General features: G+C 41.8%; 1 protein-coding gene across 3 annotated transcripts in view; it reads right to left on the bottom strand.

The window, feature by feature from the left end:
• The window catches only part of abca12 (ATP binding cassette subfamily A member 12), a 212,858-nt gene that overhangs the window by 167,744 nt on the left and 25,173 nt on the right, over positions 1–19,941 (bottom strand). Inside the window, exon 1 of one of the 3 annotated variants that reach the window (XM_008113539.3) lies at positions 14,459–15,028. The exons of 1 other annotated variant lie outside the window; for it this stretch is intronic. In XM_008113539.3, the coding sequence (XP_008111746.2) occupies positions 14,459–14,527 (69 nt within the window). In that variant the 5' untranslated portion in view covers positions 14,528–15,028. Of the gene's footprint in view, positions 1–11,124; positions 11,179–14,458; positions 15,029–19,941 lie in introns of those variants that run through there. One more of the 3 variants, XM_062960963.1, reaches the window with a different exon arrangement.

Genomic DNA, 19,941 nt, shown 5'->3' with positions numbered 1-19,941 from the left:
AGAAAGGGCCTAAGGGTATATTGTAGTGTATATTGTAGTGGTGTACTTCAGAGGGATGCATATATCTCACCAAAGGGCAGCTGCACTTTGGAATTAATGCAGTTTGACTCCAATTTCATTGCCATGGCTCAATGCTATGAAACCCTGGGAATTGTAGTTTTATAAGGTCTTTAAACCTTCTCTGCAAAATACTTTAGATGCCTCACCGAACTATAACTCCCAGGATTCCATAGCATTGAGCCGTGGCAGTGAAAGTGGAGTCAAACTATGTTAATTCCACAGTGCAGACACACCACAATGCCTCACTTCTTCCAATGGAGAAATAAAGATACAAGTGCCAGTTAAGTCCAGTGGATTTCTTTATTCATACCAGGGGTCCCCAAACTTTTTAAACAGGGGGCCAGTTCACGATCCTTCGGACCGTTGGAGGGCCGGACTATAGTTGGCCACCAAGCAATAATAAATAAATAAATAAATAAATAATAATAACAATAACAATAAAAAAGAGGGTTGGAAGACACCCTTTGGGCCATTGAGTCCAATCCCCTTCTGCTTTGTGCATCAAAAGCACAAGCAAAGCACCCCTGACAAATGACCACCCAGCGTCAATGTTAAGAAGAAGAAGAAGAAGAAGAAGAAGAAGAAGAGGAAGAGGAAGAGGAAGAGGAAGAGGAAGAGGAAGAGGAAGAAGGGGAAGAGGAAGAAGGGGAAGAGGAAGAGGAAGAGGAAGAAAGAGGGTTAGAAGAGACCCCTTGGGCCATTTAGTCCAACCCCCTTCTGCCTCTGTGCACCAAAAGCACAAGCAAAGCATCCCTGATAGATGGCCACCCAGCCTCAATAATAATAATAATAATAATAATAATAATAATAATAATAATAATAATAATAGGATTGGAAGAGACCCCTTCGGCCATTTAGTCCAACCCCCTTCTGCCTCTGTGCACCAAAAGCACAAGCAAAGCATCCCTGATAGATGGCCACCCAGCCTCAATATTTATAATAATATTAATAATAATAATAATAATAATAATAATAATAATAATAATAATAATAATAATAATAAGGATTGTAAGAGAAGAAGAGACCCCTTGGGTTACTTAACCCAACCCCCTTCTGCCCTTGTGCCGTGGGGCTGGATAAATGGCTTCGATGGGCCTTAGTTTGGGGACCCCTGATTCATACCATATGGAGAGGGGCAGATTTCTCGCCCTTTTCATGATATTGTTTAAACTTCCACTCTATGTCTAATTTTTGTTTTGTGTAAGGTAAAGGTAAAGGTTTCCCCTGACGTTAAGTCCAGTCATGTCTGACTCTGGGGGTTGGTGCTCATCTCCATTAAGCCAAAGAGCCAGTGTTGTCCGTAGACACCTCCAAGGTCATGTGGCCACTGGCATGACTGCATGGAGCGCCGTTACCTTCCCGCCGGAAGTGGTACCTATTGATCTACTCACATTGGCATGTTTTCGAACTGCTAGGTTGGCAAAAGCTGGAGCTAACAGCGGGTGCTCACTTTGCTCCCTGGATTTGAAACTGGGACCTTTCGGTGTGCAAGTTCAGCAGCTCAGTGCTTTAACACACTTCGCTACCGGGGCTCCTTTTTGTTTTGTGTACTTTATGGAAATATGTTTCCATATGTATATTTTACGGAGTGTTTTTAAATTATTATGTGTTCTAGCAATGTTGTCAACCGTCTTGAGCGGGTAAGAAATAAAATTATCATTATCATTATTGAGTTGCTGTGCGTTTTCTGGGCTGTCTGGCCATGCTCCAGAAGCATTCTCTCCTGACATTTCACCCATATCTATGGCAGGCATCCTCAGAGGTTGTGAGGTCTGTTGGAAATTAGGCAAGTGGGGTTTATATATCTGTGGAATGATGTCCAGGGTGGGATAAAGAACTCTTTGAGGTCAGTGTGAATGTTGCAGTTGGCCACCTTGATTAGCATTGAATGTCCCTCACATATTCAAAGCCTGGCTGCTTCCTACCTGAGGGAATCTTTGTTGGGTGGTGTTAGCTGGCCCTGTTTCATGTCTGGAATTCCCCTGTTTTTGAGTGTTCTTTTTTATCGTCCTGATTTTATTTATTTATTTATTTATTTTCCATACTTGTGTCCCGCCCTTCTCACCCTGAAGAGGACTCAGCGTAGCCTCACAACTGCCAACAATTCGATATCCGATTGGTTGGGGGGGGGGGGGGGCAAAATTCTGTTCGCTTACACTTGAAAATTACCTTGGGCCGGCCCTGACTAAATGGCCCAAGGGGTCTCTTCTAACCCTCTTTCTTCCTCTTCCTCTTCCTCTTCCCCTTCTTCCTCTTCCCCTTCTTCCTCTTCCTCTTCCTCTTCCTCTTCCTCTTCCTCTTCCTCTTCTTCTTCTTCTTCTTCTTCTTCTTAACATTGACGCTGGGTGGTCATTTGTCAGGGGTGCTTTGCTTGTGCTTTTGATGCACAAAGCAGAAGGGGATTGGACTCAATGGCCCAAAGGGTGTCTTCCAACCCTCTTTTTTATTGTTATTGTTATTATTATTTATTTATATATTTATTTATTATTGCTTGGTGGCCAACTATAGTCCGGCCCTCCAACGGTCCGAAGGATCGTGAACTGGCCCCCTGTTTAAAAAGTTTGGGGACCCCTGGTATGAATAAAGAAATCCACTGGACTTAACTGGCACTTGTATCTTTATTTCTCCATTGGAAGAAGTGAGGCATTGTGGTGTGTCTGCACTGTGGAATTAACATAGTTTGACTCCACTTTCACTGCCACGGCTCAATGCTATGGAATCCTGGGAGTTATAGTTCGGTGAGGCATCTAAAGTATTTTGCAGAGAAGGTTTAAAGACCTTATAAAACTACAATTCCCAGGGTTTCATAGCATTGAGCCATGGCAATGAAATTGGAGTCAAACTGCATTAATTCCAAAGTGCAGCTGCCCTTTGGTGAGATATATGCATCCCTCTGAAGTACACCACTACAATATACACTACAATATACCCTTAGGCCCTTTCTGTATTGCCATATAAAATGCAGGTTATCTGCTTTGAACTGGATTATATGGCAGTGTAGACTCAGATAACCCAGTTCAAGGCAGATAATGTGGATTATCTGCCTTGATAATCTGAATTATATGGTTATGTAGAAGAACCCATACCCTGCCATATAAAATCTAGACTATCTGCTTTGAACTGGATTATATGGCTGTGTGGATGCATATAATCTGGTTCAACGCATATGATCTGGATTATTTGCCTTCATAATCTCAATTATATGGTTATGTAGAAGAACCCATACCCTGCCATATAAAATCCAGACTATCTGCTCTGAACTGGATTATATGGCTGTGTAGATGCATATAATCCGGTTCAAAGCAGAAAATGTGGATTATCTGCCTTGATAATCTGTTTTCTATGGCTGTGAAGAAGGGGCCTTAGGAAACTATAAGTCCTAGGAGTAGGCCCAAATGTTCCAGCTTCTGGAACATGGCCAGGCAGCTGAAAAACCTGCAGCAACCCAGCCTCAGGCCCCTCCATTTCCCCCCTCAGTTGCCAGGTTGGCCCAGGAGACATACCTGGCGAAATGCTGGGGACAGGGACGGGCTCCTACCTGCCCCGTCTTCACGGCTGAGAGGGTCCCCAAGGAGGTGCATGGCAGGGGCGCAGGCCTGCTCGACCTGCCGGAGCTCCGTGCATCTGAGGAGCTCCTTCCAGCCACGGAGGGCTGCCGGGCGTCGCGGGAGGAATCCAGGAAAGGTGCAGGTGGGGCAGCGGGCCTAGAGGCCTGGCCTCAGGTCTTGTTCAGGTGCAAGAGGGCTGCAAGGGCGAGAGGGCCGAGTGCGAGAGAGGCGTGAGTGGGCTGAGTGCGAGAGGGGCGTGAATGGGCCGAGTGAGAGAGAGGCGCGAGTGGGCCGAATGCGAGAGGGGTGTGAGTGGGCCGAGTGCGAGAGAGGCGCGAGTGGGCCAAGTGCGAGAGGGGCGCGATTGAGCCGAGTGTGAGAAGGCCGCGAGTGGGCTGAGGAGTGCGAGAGGGAGCCTCGACAGCGCCCCCCCTTGACGTGCGCTTGAAGCGGCCGCGTCAGCGGCCTCCATTGTTGGACCGGCCCTGTCTGGGATCCTATTATTATTGTTATGTAGAGTCTGGATGGCCATCTGCAGGGAGGGCTATGATGGTGCCTTCCATTTTGGCAGAAGGGGGCTGGGCTGGATGGCCTTTGGGGAACCCTTCCAACTCTGGAATCCTATTATTAGTCTTATGCAGAGTCTGGACGGCCATCTGCAGGGCGGGTTATGATGGTGCCATCCTTTTTGGCAGAAGGGGGCTGGGCTGGATGGCCTTTGGAGAACCCTTCCAACTCTGGGATATTATTATTATTATTATTATTATTATTATTATTATTATTATTATTATTATGCAGAGTCTGGACGGCCATCTGCAAGGAGGGCTATGATGGTGCCTTCCATTTTGGCAGAAGGGGGCTGGGCTGGATGGCCTTTGGGGAACCCTTCCAACTCTGGGATCCTATTATTAGTCTTATGCAGAGTCTGAACGGCCATCTGCAGGGCGGGTTATGATGGTGCCATCCTTTTTGGCAGAAGAGGGCTGGGCTGGATGGCCTTTGGAGAACCCTTCCAACTCTGGGATATTATTATTATTATTATTATTATTATTATTATTATTATTATTATTATTATTATTATGCAGAGTCTGGACGGCCATCTGCAAGGAGGGCTATGATGGTGCCTTCCATTTTGGCAGAAGGGGGCTGGGCTGGATGGCCTTTGGGGAACCCTTCCAACTCTGGGATCCTATTATTATTATTATGCAGAGTCTGGACGGCCATCTGCAAGGAGGGCTATGATGGTGCCTTCCTTTCTGGCAGAAGGGGGCTGGGCTGGATGGCCTTTGGGGAACCCTTCCAACTCTGGGATCCTATTATTATTATTATTATGTAGAGTCTGGACGGCCATCTACAGGGAGGGCTTTGATGGTTCTTTCCTTTTTGGCAGAAGGGGGTTGGGCTGGATGGCCTTTAGGGAACCCTTCCAACTCTGGGATTCTATTATTATTATTATTATTATTATTGTGACACAGCAAACAAGATAGATATGCTGGATTTCGTATTCAAGGGCTGCATGGCCATCTGTAGGGAGGGCTTGGATGTGGCCGGGCTCACCTCCATAGACATGCAAGCCACCAGGCTCCACTTGGGCCTCACGTGCAGCATGATTTCCTCCTTCTCCTCCCGCAGGGGCTCTTGCTCCACACCACCCCTGGGCCCCGCGCTGCCTCCCAGCCGAAGGCCAGGCACAGCCAGACACCCCACAAGGGCGCAGCCATCTTTCCAGGGCGGGGGTGGGGCCTGCCCTTAACGCGCTCCCTGGGCGGGGCTCCTCTCCCTCAGTGAATGAATAGTCTTGCAAAGGGCTCATTCGGGAAGGGAACGGGGTGGAGCCGCCTCAATGACTGACGGCCAGGGGCGAAGCCACCCACGTGGAACAGGCCTTGACAGCGCCCCCTGCTGGCCTGCGCCCAACGCCCAGGAGTAATCGGCGTCCCACATTGGACCGGCCCTGGTTGTATGGAAGTGATAGAACTGTGTTCTACAGGTATTCCAAACCTTGTGCTCTTGATACACAGCACATTCCATTTATAACAGTTCCCTGGTCCATGAAAGAAAGAGAGGAGGATCTGCCTGAAATTAACTTGGGAGAGCAGTGGTGTCAAAGGACTGAGAAGCAGCATAAGTTGGTTTTGTATACTCTGTTTTTGACATTTGTCTAGCTTAGAAATGTAAGGCACAAAAAATATGTCAGCTATCAGAGATAGATTGCCCACATGAATGGCTACTGAACCAAGCAAATATTTCAGGGACAGTCATCAAGCAAGGGGTGAAATAGAATTTCTCCATTTTAAGCAGAAGGGGATTAGAAGCAGCATCTGAAAGAATTATCATCATCATCATCATCATCATCATCATCAGTAGTATTTATACCTTGCCCTCTCCCCCAAAGAATATTAAAAACAGAACAAATTAGCTGGTTGGAACATCTAGTGAAGAAACTTTAGAACAAAGATACCCATTTTTGTCATGAATCAATAATATTTCCTAATTAAACTGTGGGTTTGAATGTGAAACTCAATGTACACTCAGGCTCTTCAGTATTCTTACTGGACTGGATGGCCCATGAGGTCTCTTCCAACTCTATTATTCTATGATTCTATGATTCTAACAGAGGGATGTGGATATTTGGCCTGATTGAAAGCAGTTCTTGAATCAACTCATTTGTAAGTGTAAAAGCTACATGGCTAGACATAGTTCTGCATACGAGAGGTGCCTCATCTACATTCTTCCTTATATATTTATACAAATAGAAAGATAGACATCTTCTTAACAGGAAGGTTCAGGTGATCATATGCATATTTCTATGTGTGTCATTTACTCTTGGTGGCAACTTGTATTCTCATATCAGTGGGATAGTAAATGCATTCAGGATCCCCCAAAGCAACTGATCCTCTTTAAATTCAGACTAAATCGTGGGATTCACTGTCTCACAGATACAGAACCTACCCTAAATCACTGCTTACTCCAGCCAGATAAGTGTGCAGAGGAGGGATTGTGCACTAAGGACTTGATAGCACCAGATACATACTTTGTTCAACACCTTCAATATTGAATGTTTCTGCGATTGCGCAGTTGTGCCAACTTGTCAATTCATGGACCCACAATTATAATTTCACATTCCCCCTAACCCTGCATTCCCACACTATTACTGTTCCCTATTTTTACTATTATTTTATTTTAATACAATTGTACAGCTTTTAAAAACAACAACAAAAAGCGTAGGTGACTAGAAAGAAAAGAAAAATGCCCTGTTTGGGAACTGTGGGGGTAGGTGACATTAACATTGTAAGCTTGTGAGCTACTGACAGGCTTTACCTGTTCATTGCTAAATATAAGATAAATCCAGCAACAAGATGCACATGGTATCATTCAATTGGGACTGTCTCCAAAAATGATAGTCCAGCTGCAATGCCAGTTTGCCTACCTCATGCAATAAAGTCCTTAGTTTGCATAATCCCCTGAGAACAGAGATCATGACCAGGGTCCCTCTCGCTATTTCCCAAGGCAGAAAATATCAGAACATTTGCATTATGTAAAAGACAGATTACATATATCCCCTTTGTCAACAAGATGAGCCCAGGATGTGTGTCCAATCACCCGAAGCTGACAGTATGCCACTTCTGTGGAAGAAGAAGATCAGCAAATATGAATACATTAGCTTTCTGAATGGGCAGCTGAGTCCCTGATTATCTGAAACTATCACCTTTGTCTTGAGTCTTGCACCCTTTGTTTCAACAGAGCTGAACAGTTAAGCTAATCAGGGGACACCTGTTTTCCCATATCACCACTTCCACCAGGTTTGCATCCTCCCAAAGGGTGTCTCTGCAACTGATTAGGTCTTCTGTCCAACCACCAGCTGTCCTTCTTCCAGCCTCAGGAATCTCCTCCCGCAGGCTGTGACATCAGGGTAACCCCTGGGCATTCCCAGCTTAGATTCTAGCCTATCTCTCCTTTCAGACAATCAGTGGAGGGAGCAGGAAATCTGAATAGATGTCAGAATTGCATAAAATATCATGTATTTTCCCTGTATCTTTTGAAGGTACAGTACCTGTAGCTTTTGAAGTGTCTTGCTTGTACTTGCATTCTATTTGGTCAAACTGTAGTAAACCTTTGTCACTTTGTCTTCAACCCAGGGCACTGGTGCTCTGTTCTGGCTGATCTGGATTAGCAAAAGCTCACAAGACACGGATCTCTCTATACACTGCCCTAGCAAAATTTCTACAAGAACACTTTCAAATAAAGCCAAATGAACCCATCCCAAAGTGTGTGTGTGGTAACACGTGATTCGTTGTTACTGTAGACTTTAAAGGTGGGAAATTCATATACTGGATGTACATTCGAGGTTGCAAGTTTTTTTTTATGGCATATCGCTAGTTTTGGACACTATAGCAAAACTGGGCCTATCCCTATAGCCAAGGATGCAGTTAAAACATCCAAAGTGGCTTCAGAAACACTGGGCTTGCTAGACTCATCAACAACTGGACAAATCTCCAGTTTATAGATGGAAACTGCAGCCCAATATTTAGGCTCTGAACTCTAAACGGTTCCGGCCCAATCTACTTGTCTGAACGTATCTCCTCCTATGAGCCAGCAAGATCCCTGAGATCATCTGGAGAGGCCCTGCTCTCGGTCCCACCTGCCTCGGAGGCGCGGCTGGTGGGAACGAGGGACAGGGCCTTCTCGGTGGTGGCTCCCTGGCTGTGGAACACCCTCCCAAGAGAGATGCGTCAAATTCCAACCCTGTTGGGCTTCAGAAAAGCCCTAAAAACATGGCTGTGTGCCCAGGCTTTTAATCAATAAATGGTGAAAATGACACTGACTGAACTATGGACAAAGCATGAGGAAGAACGGATCTGATTTTATGTTTGAAATGTATATTTTTAATTCATAATGTATTTTAATAGTTTTAACTGTTTTATGTGCTGTTTTATATTGGTTTGTATGGGCATCTAACTGTTGTCACTGTTGTAAGCCGCCCTGAGTCCCTTAGAGTGAGAAGGGCGGGATATAAATGTGAGAAACAAATAAATAAATAAATTGTGCCACAGCAAAGTTGGGCAACGATGGGAGGCTATGGGGCCACAACATCCTGCAAAAGGATACTTTTTTAAAAAGTGTCCTCAAATTTCCACTAGAGCAGGATATATGCTTATAGTCCTGGGAGATTACTGTCATAACTACAAGAAGTGAAAAGGAGTCATTTCCTGTTTACTATCATTTTTTAAAAGTCTCTCTCTCTCCTGATACCAAATTCACCCAAAGGACTAAATATGATGAAAGCACATATCTCTAGAGATCATCTGATGGAATTTGTGATGAATATTTGGGAAATAATGGGAGGAAATGACCACGAAGAGTCCTGAAGGACCACACACTGCTATCCCCTGTGCCATAGCACACAGTTTCTTACTACCATTGGAGCAATTGCACTCATGAGTGATGCCCAATAAATGTCTTATAGGATGCTATACCCCAGAGAGAGAGTTAAAAGATAAAAATGCAACTGCACTTAAGACAAGTGCCTTTTGAAGCAATAAGTTACTTTCTTACTAATAAAGGAATGCGTAGTGTACTTTTCACCTCACCACAGTTAGATTCACAGTTGCTTTAGCTGTTGGACTGGGTATCTTGAGGGTTGGACCAAGTATCTTGTAGTATTTTCTAAATCTACAGTCATGTGATTTGAAATGACTCACAACTTTCTTTTCAATTGTTTCCTTCATGCAAGGGAATAACTGACTGATGTAAGATGCGACCTGTTACTACATCTCCACTTTCTTATCCTTGGCAATATAACAGTTGCATTGTGATACTTCAAAGGCCACAGAATTTGTCAAATGTGAAAATGCCCATGAGCTTCCACCATATGTGAAAATGGGATGAAAGGTAACATGAAAGCCAGGTTTAATGTTAAGAAGAAAGAAAGAAAACCAAACTGTGTATGACATCTAGAGATTTATGTGGTTTCCAAAGAAACTGACTAACCTTTATGTAACAGAACATCCATGGTGGCCCATTTGAATTGAGATATGAAAAAATCTTAAGAATTATACTTTTCATATTAAAGCTGGTGTTCAACTTAAATGGTACTTTTTATAAAGGCCTTTGTTCTTAGTAAAGAGAGCATAGATGTATGCATAATAGAGGGATTGTTGGAGAGAACAACTTGCTGGATTGTAGTCTCATTTTTGAGACATTAGCAAGTTAGTGGCCTTCTCAGATATTTCACTATTGATCTAGTGACCAACTACAGCAAAATATGAATGGGCACCTAAATATATAATATGCTGCAAATGAAGCATTGTTTTAAGAAGAATTTACAGTTTAGAGGGCTGAGTACATGTAGATGTTAATCATTTGTGGCGCATTACTTTCAATAGTATACTACTCCACCAGTGTGCACCAATGATTTGGGCTGACAATCTTATTGCACACTGGAATGAGATTACCAAGGTAGTCCAGAAAGTAGGGTTTTCTCTAGATCAAAGCTACCCCTGGGGTTTATAGATCCAAACCTGAGGCCTGGAGATGACATCTATCAATGTCATAGGAAAAAGTTCTGCCAATAATATATACAAAAGTGATGATGTTTTTTGTGATGCCATTAAGTATGATAGATAAAGCATCAAACACAACCACATGAAGTAAACTAGTTTGATAAAAAAAAGTTTGACAAATGAAGAAAATACATATACACACATACTTTTCAAGAGGATGCTTAGATATGCATAGAGTGAATGGGGCTGACACTGCAGTCTCTCTGTGGATTATAGTTTCAAAATAGTTGTATCAGTCCTTCTCTTGCAGTTTTGAACCTTCTCTTATGCTTTTCATTCCTGCCTGTCTCAAGTTTCTGATCCAGCTTTCAGCAGCATTGCCATGCCCTGACTCAACCAAGGATGACTCCAAGTACAAACTAACCAATTCAAGAAAACACAATCTATACCAGCCATTCTCAAACTGCGACCCTCCAGCAATTTTAGCCTCCAGCTCCCAGAAGTCCTAGCTAGTGTGTTCAATCATCAGAAATTCAGAATTCTTGGAGCCGGAGACACAAACAGCTGGACGGCTGCAATTGAGGATGCCTGATCAATACACACGCCAAATAGAAAAAGGCAGTGTGGTGAGTCCAGAGGTATTGAAGACTACAATATAGTTGGGGAGATGCATCTAGCTCCAGGTCCACACTCTCCCAAAGCCTTGTCTAAAGGAAAATTATAAGCACATCCGGCTGAGTTTGTTAACTGTCTTTGCTGTACCTAACCTTCACTTCTGGACAGAGCCGGCCATTGGTATTTTTCAAGTGTAGGCGAACATAATTTTGCCCCCCCCCCAAAAAAAAAATACACCCAATCACTGAAAAATAAAAGCGTTGGATAAGCGAAAATGTTTGATAATAAGGAGGGATTAAGGAAAAGCCTATTAAACATCAAATTACATTAAGATTTTACAAATTAAACACTAAAATATCATGTTTTACAACAAATCAACAGAAAAAGCAGTTCAATACCTCGCGGAGGCAGGCCGCAGGAGACAGGAGTTGCCTCGATGGCGCCCCCAACAAGATGGCGCCACAGGCAACTGCCTAGTTGGCCTGGTGGTTGAACCGCCTCTGCTTCTGGAAGGATTGTAACCACATAAAGCTGAACAAGCTTAACCAGCTCCCTTCAGACCTTATCTTCCTACTCATTGTAGGAGGTCTGGAGGTGGAATGGGATCATCCTTTCAGCCTCCACTAGTGCCTTCCATCCCTGAGTCACTGAGTGGTTTCACATGCGACTTAAAGAAACTCTTGCATCAGGTGGTTTTGTAATGGAAATGATAAGCCCACCCTGAACAGATTTTTCATTTGCAATGCATCTCTTTCACACACACACACACACACACACACACACACACACACACACAAACACCTTTTGCCTCATTTAAAATAATATGCTTGCATTCATTGAAGGAAGAGTTCAAAGACTCTTTTAACCTCATGATGGAAATTCCCAAAGATCCTCTCAGATGGACTTCTTTTTCAAATATAGATCCATATAGAAGTAGATTCATGTTCAAAGTAACAATATACTTGTAGGGAAGGGGGAAGCAAAGGAACACTAGCAGGCACACATGCACACACCCTGTGTCCTAGTATATACATTCACATAGCTGTTTCTTTTCATATCTGTCCCACTGTATTGCTCCTTACTTCTGGGGATTTTGATTCAGTCTAAACCACTGCAAAGATTAAATATCCCCTAATGTAGCACAGTTCAATAGCCACATTTGGACTGACAGATATCTTAAGCAGCTGCACTGATGATAAACAAGTCAATGTAAAAGTTCGAAAGGCAAAAAAACCTGCCTTTAGCCTCTGGATGAAAGTATGCTGGGGAACTGTTTTGGTGTTTTATGAACCAATACAGAACAAGAATTAGACAGAGTGAAAGAAGATACTCCACTTTTAGAAAAAGGGAGGTGATCACAGGAAGAAAATCAGACCTCTGAAGTGGGTTGCCAACCAGACTCCCCTCATAAAACATGACCATCCATTCACCACAGAGATTAGAGTTCCATATACAATGCCATATAATACAGTTTTATAATTGCACTGAATTATAGGAGTCTACATTGCCATGTACAGTAATGCAGTTCAATGAAGTTAAACGACATTCTGAAACTGCATTGTATGGCATTGTAGATGGGGGCTAGTTCAAAGAAATCAGAGTAACTGCAATGAACAAACAAATAGAATATGTTATTACGCACAGTTAAAACTTAACAAGTAAGTAATTGTAAATACAATTTAATTTTTTTGCCACAGATCATCAGATCTCGCAGTGTAAGCTTTCAGTCTCTTGTTACACAGCTGCAAATCAGTTACAAAGCAATGAAAAGAAATTTAGTTGTTTTCCAAGATTCATCTGATGACAACAACTGCGACAACAAAATCTACAAAAAAAAGACCTTCCCTTCAGTAATTTTAACAGCAGCTGGATATATTTATCTCTACGATCATTATAGCAAGCATATGAGTGGTATCTTTGGTATATAAAGGATCACAACTACCCTCTTAGGCCCCATCCAGACAGGCCCAAAATGTGAGACCAGTCTCAAATTTTATCATAGGCGTCCAAACGACACGTCTGGTAAAAAATGAGTTAATTCAGAATAAACTAAGAATTCCTTGGTTTATTCCAAATTAATTAAATTCCTCATTAGACGGGCCTTCCTGAAATGAAGGTTTAATAAGGTATTGGGCCTGTGGGAACTGACTTAAAAGAAGTAGGTCAAACAAACATAAATGTCTCATTTTATAATGATACAAAGTCTGATAGATATTAGCCATTAAGTCTAACACATGGGGATGCCTCAAATACAGCTGCTACACACTTGTAGGAGTCTGCTGAAAGAATGACCACACATGATACGTTGTTGTGTGGCTTCAAGTCGTTTTCAACTTATGACACCCCTAAGACAAATGGATCACAGGGTTTTCTTGGCAAGATTTGTTCAGAAAAGAGCCCAAATGGATTTCCATGACTGATTGGGTATGTAATTCCTTGTCTTCCAGTATGCTAGTTCAACACCCCTACGAATACATCATGCTATCTCCCCGCAAGTAATTTGAATATTTTTATAGTGGATGATTAAGACTTTGATATAATGAAAGCTTCCCCAGGCCTTGGCTCAATTACTAATCAAAATGGAGAGTGTAGTCAAGGAATCGGATGAAGACTAGGATTTGGAAGAGCAGCTATGAAGGAACTAAACAAGAGCCACAGGTGTATCTCATTGAATACCACATTAAGAATTGTCCATGCCATCATATTTCTCATTGCTATACATAGCTGTGAAAGCTGGATTGTGAATAAATTTGATAGGAAGAGAATTAATTCATTTGAAATGTAACACTAGTGGAGAGTTCTACAGACACAATGGAAGCCAAAAAGACAAATAAACAAGTACTAGAGTGAATGAAACGTGAAATATCCCTAGAAGCCAAGATGATGAGACAGAATGGCTGCTTTATTTCAGACTACAAATAAGTGAGATGTTCATCTTGTAACTCCAATCCCCAGGGTTGTTTAGAGAGAGAAAACCCAAACCAATACATGTAGTTCCCACTTATTCTATGATGTGGTGATACTGTCACACCATTTTTGCTAACTAATTCATCTGCTTGTTTAGATCACTCTTATTTGATGTGATAGATCTCAAGGGAAATGTATAGTTTCAATGGAGAAATTGTATGACTTTTTTCTATGGGTTTTGACCCTTTATTTGTCAACATCTTGGGAATGAGGTGGGGAAGCAATTTTATACATGTGTGAACACTCTTTGTGGAGCATCCAGAATTAAGCACATAGACCTGAATGCTTTTGTGACTCTGTCTATGTCACTCCACCCCCCATGATGATTTTTCAGCAATCCTTACATGATGAAGAAGTCAAGGCGCTTTGATACGAGCATAATCTATCATCAGTATGCATTTTGGATTTTCAATTTAGTTTAATGTCCAATACAACTACTCTTGCAAGTGTTATCTGTTATAACACTCACTATAACCACTTCTGGGAATGATGGATTGTCTAATATCACAGTTAAACAACACAGCAAAAGGTCATTATCCCAATTAAGTAGAATAACAACAATTTTAGCAGGTCAGATAAGAGCTTCTATTTTAAAACAATTGAGCTCTGGCTATTTGTCACAGATATCACCACTTCAGTTTTGTTTTTCCTCTAGCAAATACTGTTTCCACCTTTAGCACATGCATGCATACACACTATCCGTTTCATCCCAGACCTCAAGAGACAGAAGGGTTTCTCTCATTTCAGCTGAATTGTTATACTTACTGGTTGCCTTTTGACACTCAGCCAGTTCTTCCACAGCAGCACTCTCAGATGCTGGAAGAGGGAGCCCATCCTTGGAAGACCTTGAGATGAGCAAAGAAATGCTTTTCTCTCCCCAGCCTCAGGTTGCCAAAAAACCTTAAACCGTAACACAGCAAATCTCAGAATACTTTGTGTATGAGCTTTCTCCACACAGCATAGTTTTCAGACACCTAGTTCATCTGTACACTCCACATAGTTGGCTTTCTCAATGCAGTAACTCCTAGCAAAGGCAACAGTTTGCCTCTCTAAAAGGGAAGGAGCCGGAGCAGTACTGACTTGTGTTAATTATACCATGCTCTATTTGCATTCTTTATTCCCTTTGTGATAAAATGGACAGCATTCCAAAAAGATGCTTTGTTTGAAAAGTAGGCGTGCACCTTTTTCCCAAGTAGGAACTCCCTACCACCTACACATATAGCCTGCAGAAAGAAGTCTCATGTAAGAGATGAGCAAGGTGCTTCCTTGCCAAGCCAGTGTGGCCACTTTTATTTCTCTTCCCTGCTTGTATATGTAATTTCTGGAGCTGATATAAAGCACCAACAGGCATTTTGTATTGGCCATTTAACAGTAGTGGAAGACAATGTAATATTTGCCTTAAATAAGTATCCATGTGAGAGCAATGTGTGGACAGATGTTAGGAGACTTGTTTCTTTATTTAAATGTTCTAACATTCCCTATAAGAAAAAAAATCTGGGGAACAGATTATACCAGCAACACACACACAATATTGTCAAGCCACATAAGTTTAAAGAGTTAAACGCAAGGTAAAACTATTCAAAATTAGTATGATATTGCTCCTGTTGGTGACAGATGAAGGAGGGTTTCAGTTTTCAGGCAGGTGCATACAGGAAAAAGCATGCCTTCAGATGTCACAATCCCATGCAATTGAAGGCTTTGCATATCATCACAAGCTAGATACAAACATGCACTGAAAGCATATTGAAAGCCGGTTCTATTCCCTTAATGGCATGTAGCTATGATATGTTATCCCTGTCAGCAATCTAGCTGCTGCATATTACACTTGTTGAAACTTCCACACTGACCCCTTCTAAGTGCCATATAAAATCCAAATTATCTGCTTTGACCTGGATTATATGGCAGTGTAGACTCATATAATCCAGTTCAAAGCAGATAATGTGCGTTATCTGCTTTGATAATCCGGATTATATGGTAGCGTAGAAGGGACCACTGTCTTTCAGAGATAGCCCACATAGTGTACCTTGAAAGTAGTCTACCTATGAATACTAGTGTGTGAACTATTCTGGTCAGGTTATTTTTCTACAGGATCAGCTCAAGCAACAAAAAGCATTTTGCTTTAAATAACAAAGGTGGCTCCAGGTATACAGCCATTGAGCTATCCTAACAGCATTGAAGGTCTCTGGGAAAAGCAACAAACTGGGTGCTATCTACACTCCCTTCAGAGTTTTTATTATTATTATTATTATTATTATTATTATTATTATTATTATTATTATTAATATACCATGATTCTGGTATTTTCTCTCCTTTCATTATTCCATTATACAATTCTAACAATTTTGTAATCAATATTTCTCTAAAACTTTTGTAATATTCTGTTTCCAATCCATCCATACCTGGAGTTTTTCCTGCTTTTAAATTCTTAATAACTTCCGCTATTTCTATTCTTTTAATAGGTTGTTCCAATAATTTTTCATCTTTCTCCTCCAGCTTACTCTCCCAGTTTTTCTTCCACATATTTCTTAATTTCCTCTATAGAGCTGGCTTTTGTTTGACATAACTCATTATAAAACTCTTCAAAAACCCTCAGTTTTTCTTTTATTGATCTACAGACTATGCCTGTTTTGTCTTTTATTGTGTTTATCATACTTTTCATTTTCTTTCTGTGTGTGGATCTAGAACCATAGAATCATAGAATAGTAGAGTTGGAAGAGACCTCATGGGCCATCCAGTCCAACCCCCCGCTAAGAAGCAGGAAATCTCATTCAAAGCACCCCCGACAAATGGCCATCCAGCCTCTGCTTAAAAGCCTCCAAAGAAGGAGCCTCCACCACAGCCCAGGGAAGAGAGTTCCACTGTCGAACAGCCCTCACAGTGAGGAAGTTCTTCCTGATCTTCAGGTGGAATCTTCTTTCCTGTAGTTTGAAGCCATTGTTCTGCGTCCTAGTCTGCAGGGCAGCAGAAAACAAGCTTGCTCCCTCCTCCCTATGACTTCCCCTCACATATTTGTACATGGCTGTCATGTCTCCTCTCACCCTTCTCTTTTGCAGGCTAAACATGCCCAGCTCTTTAAGCGGCTCCTCATAGGGCTTGTTCTCCAGACCGTTAATCATTTTAGTCGCCCTCCTCTGGACACATTCCAGCTTGTCAACATCTCCCTTCAGTTGCGGTGCCCAGAATTGGACACAGTATTCCAGGTGTGGTCTGACCAAGGCAGAATAGAGGGGGAGCATGACTTCCCTGGATCTAGATGCTATAACCCTATTTATGCAGGCCAGAATCCCGTTGGCTTTTTTAGCTGCCGCATCACATTGTTGGCTCATGTTTAACTTGTTGTCCATGAGGACTCCAAGGTTTTTTTCGCACATACTGCTGTCAAGCCAGGCGTCCCCCATTCTGTATCTTTGCATTCCAGAAAACATCTTTGAATTCCTATTACTAAATTCAAAAAATCCTCTTCTTAAGTATATTAAATTTTCTTGAACTTCATCTATTTCATTTTTTTCCAATTCCTCTTTATTAGCCCTTAATTTTATATATATTTGTAATCTCTCTTTATTATATACCCCTTTTCCAGCTCTTCTATAGCTTTTTCTAAATTCCCTACCCTTCAGAGAAACAAAAATGATAAAATAAACTTATATCTATTGGTACTTCCAACAAAATCGGTGCTCATTTTCTCTTACTCCTCTGCAGTTCATTTCCTCTTCCATGTTTCACTCAAAACATTAAATCTCATTTCTGCTCAAAGGTTTATTTACAAATGTCAGTACCACGTAATAAGTCTACAGCTTCTTTCTCCTCACTTCACTTTCTTACACTTCATTTCACCCTTCACCTCACAAATAAAATTCTTAGAACACAAACAGTGGAGGTTCTGCTTCTGATAATGGAAATGCACACTGTCAGCAATTGGTGTCCCCAGCCATTAATTGCCCACCATGAATCCATTTCAATATTCTGTTTCCATAACACTGTAAGCAACAAAATGGTAGAATTTCTCTTGTGAATGCAAACATGCCAACTCTCCACTGCAATTTGTAATTTTATTCCTTCTACCAAGCCAGTAGGAAATTTGAATGTGGTCAGCATAAATATTTCAACATTCATCTCCTTCTGCTGTTGAGATGTGTTTATAATTCATCAGAAAAGAAATTTGAATAGACACAGGAAAAACTGCTTATAGCATGGACTAAGAGTTCGGTCCAAGTGATGTTTTAATGATAAAATATTAACATCTTTGTATGGGATTCACATGTACTCCAAATAGCACATGAGGTTCCTGGTAAAATTGGCCTTCATCCATTTATTTGCAAAAAGAAAATATTGCTTTGTGCTTATTTGCTAAATTCTAAAAGGAAAAAGTGAACCAGACCTCACAACCTCTGAGGATGCCTGCCATAGATGTGGGCGAAACGACAGGAGAGAATGCTCCTGGAACATGGACATACAGCCCAGAAAACTCACAGCAATCCAGAACCAGATAGGCTTTGGAGCTGGAATCATTACCTTGCAACTTTATGGGATACAGATGTTGTGCAGGCAAAGGCTGTTGCATCCAATTTATGCTTTGGTTTTATCAGTTTTCTTGAATTAGATTAGGATACCTTTCTGTGACGTTTGTCAGGATCACATTTAAAACTTCAAAGCTTCAAAAAAAAAAGGAATGTAGTAGAATTTGTGTATTGTATAGTTGGTGCAATATGCTATGGTTGCTGTTTTCCAGATTGTATAGCACTGGCAAGCAAAAGCAAACAAAGGAACTACTTTGGCATAATTGGTGGCAGTAAGAGGGAAATGTCACAGGTACACTGGTCATATGGGAAGTCAGACATTAGAGCCAGCAGTTTTGTCTGTCATCTCTCAGCATTGCTGTTAGGATTGCCAGGTTCTAACTTTTCTGTGCCAAACCTTGAGAACGAGGGATGGCCTCCTGGTGATGTCACGGCCTAGGAGTATCATTAAGCATTAAATCGCAAACTTGTAGTTCAGAGACTCATATATGCACACAGAATATATTTTTTTAAGTTGGAAATGAAGTGTCTTTGCCAACTGATGTATGCATCTGATTTATATCTCTTACCTTTTACAGAATGCAACAAGCTGCACAGCCAGCTAAAATCAGATTGACATACTCCAGTTCTCTAAAGGCAAGGAGACTATTCTGCATAATATGCAAATTAATTTGGAAAATATGCAAAGTATTCACTTTTCTTATGATGTTGCTTGTCTGTCTGCCAGATGCTATTCTTATGTTTTAGCCTTGAAAAACATTTACATAGCAAGCTCTGCTCTGAGAGAAAGCAGGTTCAGAGTACTGAACTTGGAACAAGGTGAGTCCAATTCAAATCAATCTTAGCACAAAATGTTATCGAAGGCTTTCATGGCCGGAATCACAGGGTTGTTGTGTGTTTTCTGGGCTGTATGGCCATGTTCCAGAAGTATTCTCTCCTGATGTTTCGCCCACATCTATGGCAGGCATCCTCAGAGATTGTGAGACATATGCCTCACAATCTCTGAGGATACCTGCCATAGATGTTGGTGAAGCGTCAGGTGAGAATACTTCTGGAACATGGTCATACAGCCCAGAAAACACACAACAATCCTTAGCACAAAGCTTGTGTGGTGATTTTTGGCATTAGAAGTAGAGGGCCCTTCCAGACAGGCCCTATATTCTAGGATCTAATCCCAGGTTTTCTGTTTATCCCGGATTTTCTGGCAGTGCGGACTCATATAATCCAATTTAAAGCAGAAAAGCTGGGATATAGGACCTATCTGGAAAGGTCCAGAGGCATAAACAAAAAACGAATGGTCTAGTCCTATCGCTACCATGAAATCACTGAACAATATGATTAGCCCATCCATTAGTTAGAGCATCTGGAGCAACAAACTGATGTATTTCTTATTTATGTTTTATTTGTGCGAGACTTCTATTCTCACCCATACTTTCCCATGAATTCCTCCATTGCGGCACCTCTATGTCTTATACCTTGGAACTTCCACTGAGATTCTTTTGCTCTTTCTGCTCCATCCCTGCTTTCATTTCTCCCAACACTTGCCTCATCCCGTAGTGCCACCAGCCTGTCTGCCTACAGATCTTCTGTCAAGCAGCTCGAAGTGCATGTCTTTAGACAGGCAGGCATGCAGCACTTGTGGTGCTCTTTCCAGAGCCACAAAAAAGAGCAGAAAGAGATTAAGATGAGGCAAGGGGGAGGAGGAAAGGCAGTAAAGTGGGGTGAGAAAAT

The sequence above is a fragment of the Anolis carolinensis genome, chromosome 1 (assembly GCF_035594765.1).
Source record: "Anolis carolinensis isolate JA03-04 chromosome 1, rAnoCar3.1.pri, whole genome shotgun sequence".
NCBI classification, from domain to species: Eukaryota; Metazoa; Chordata; class Lepidosauria; order Squamata; family Dactyloidae; genus Anolis; species Anolis carolinensis.
This window is presented reverse-complemented; position numbering and strand designations above follow the sequence as displayed.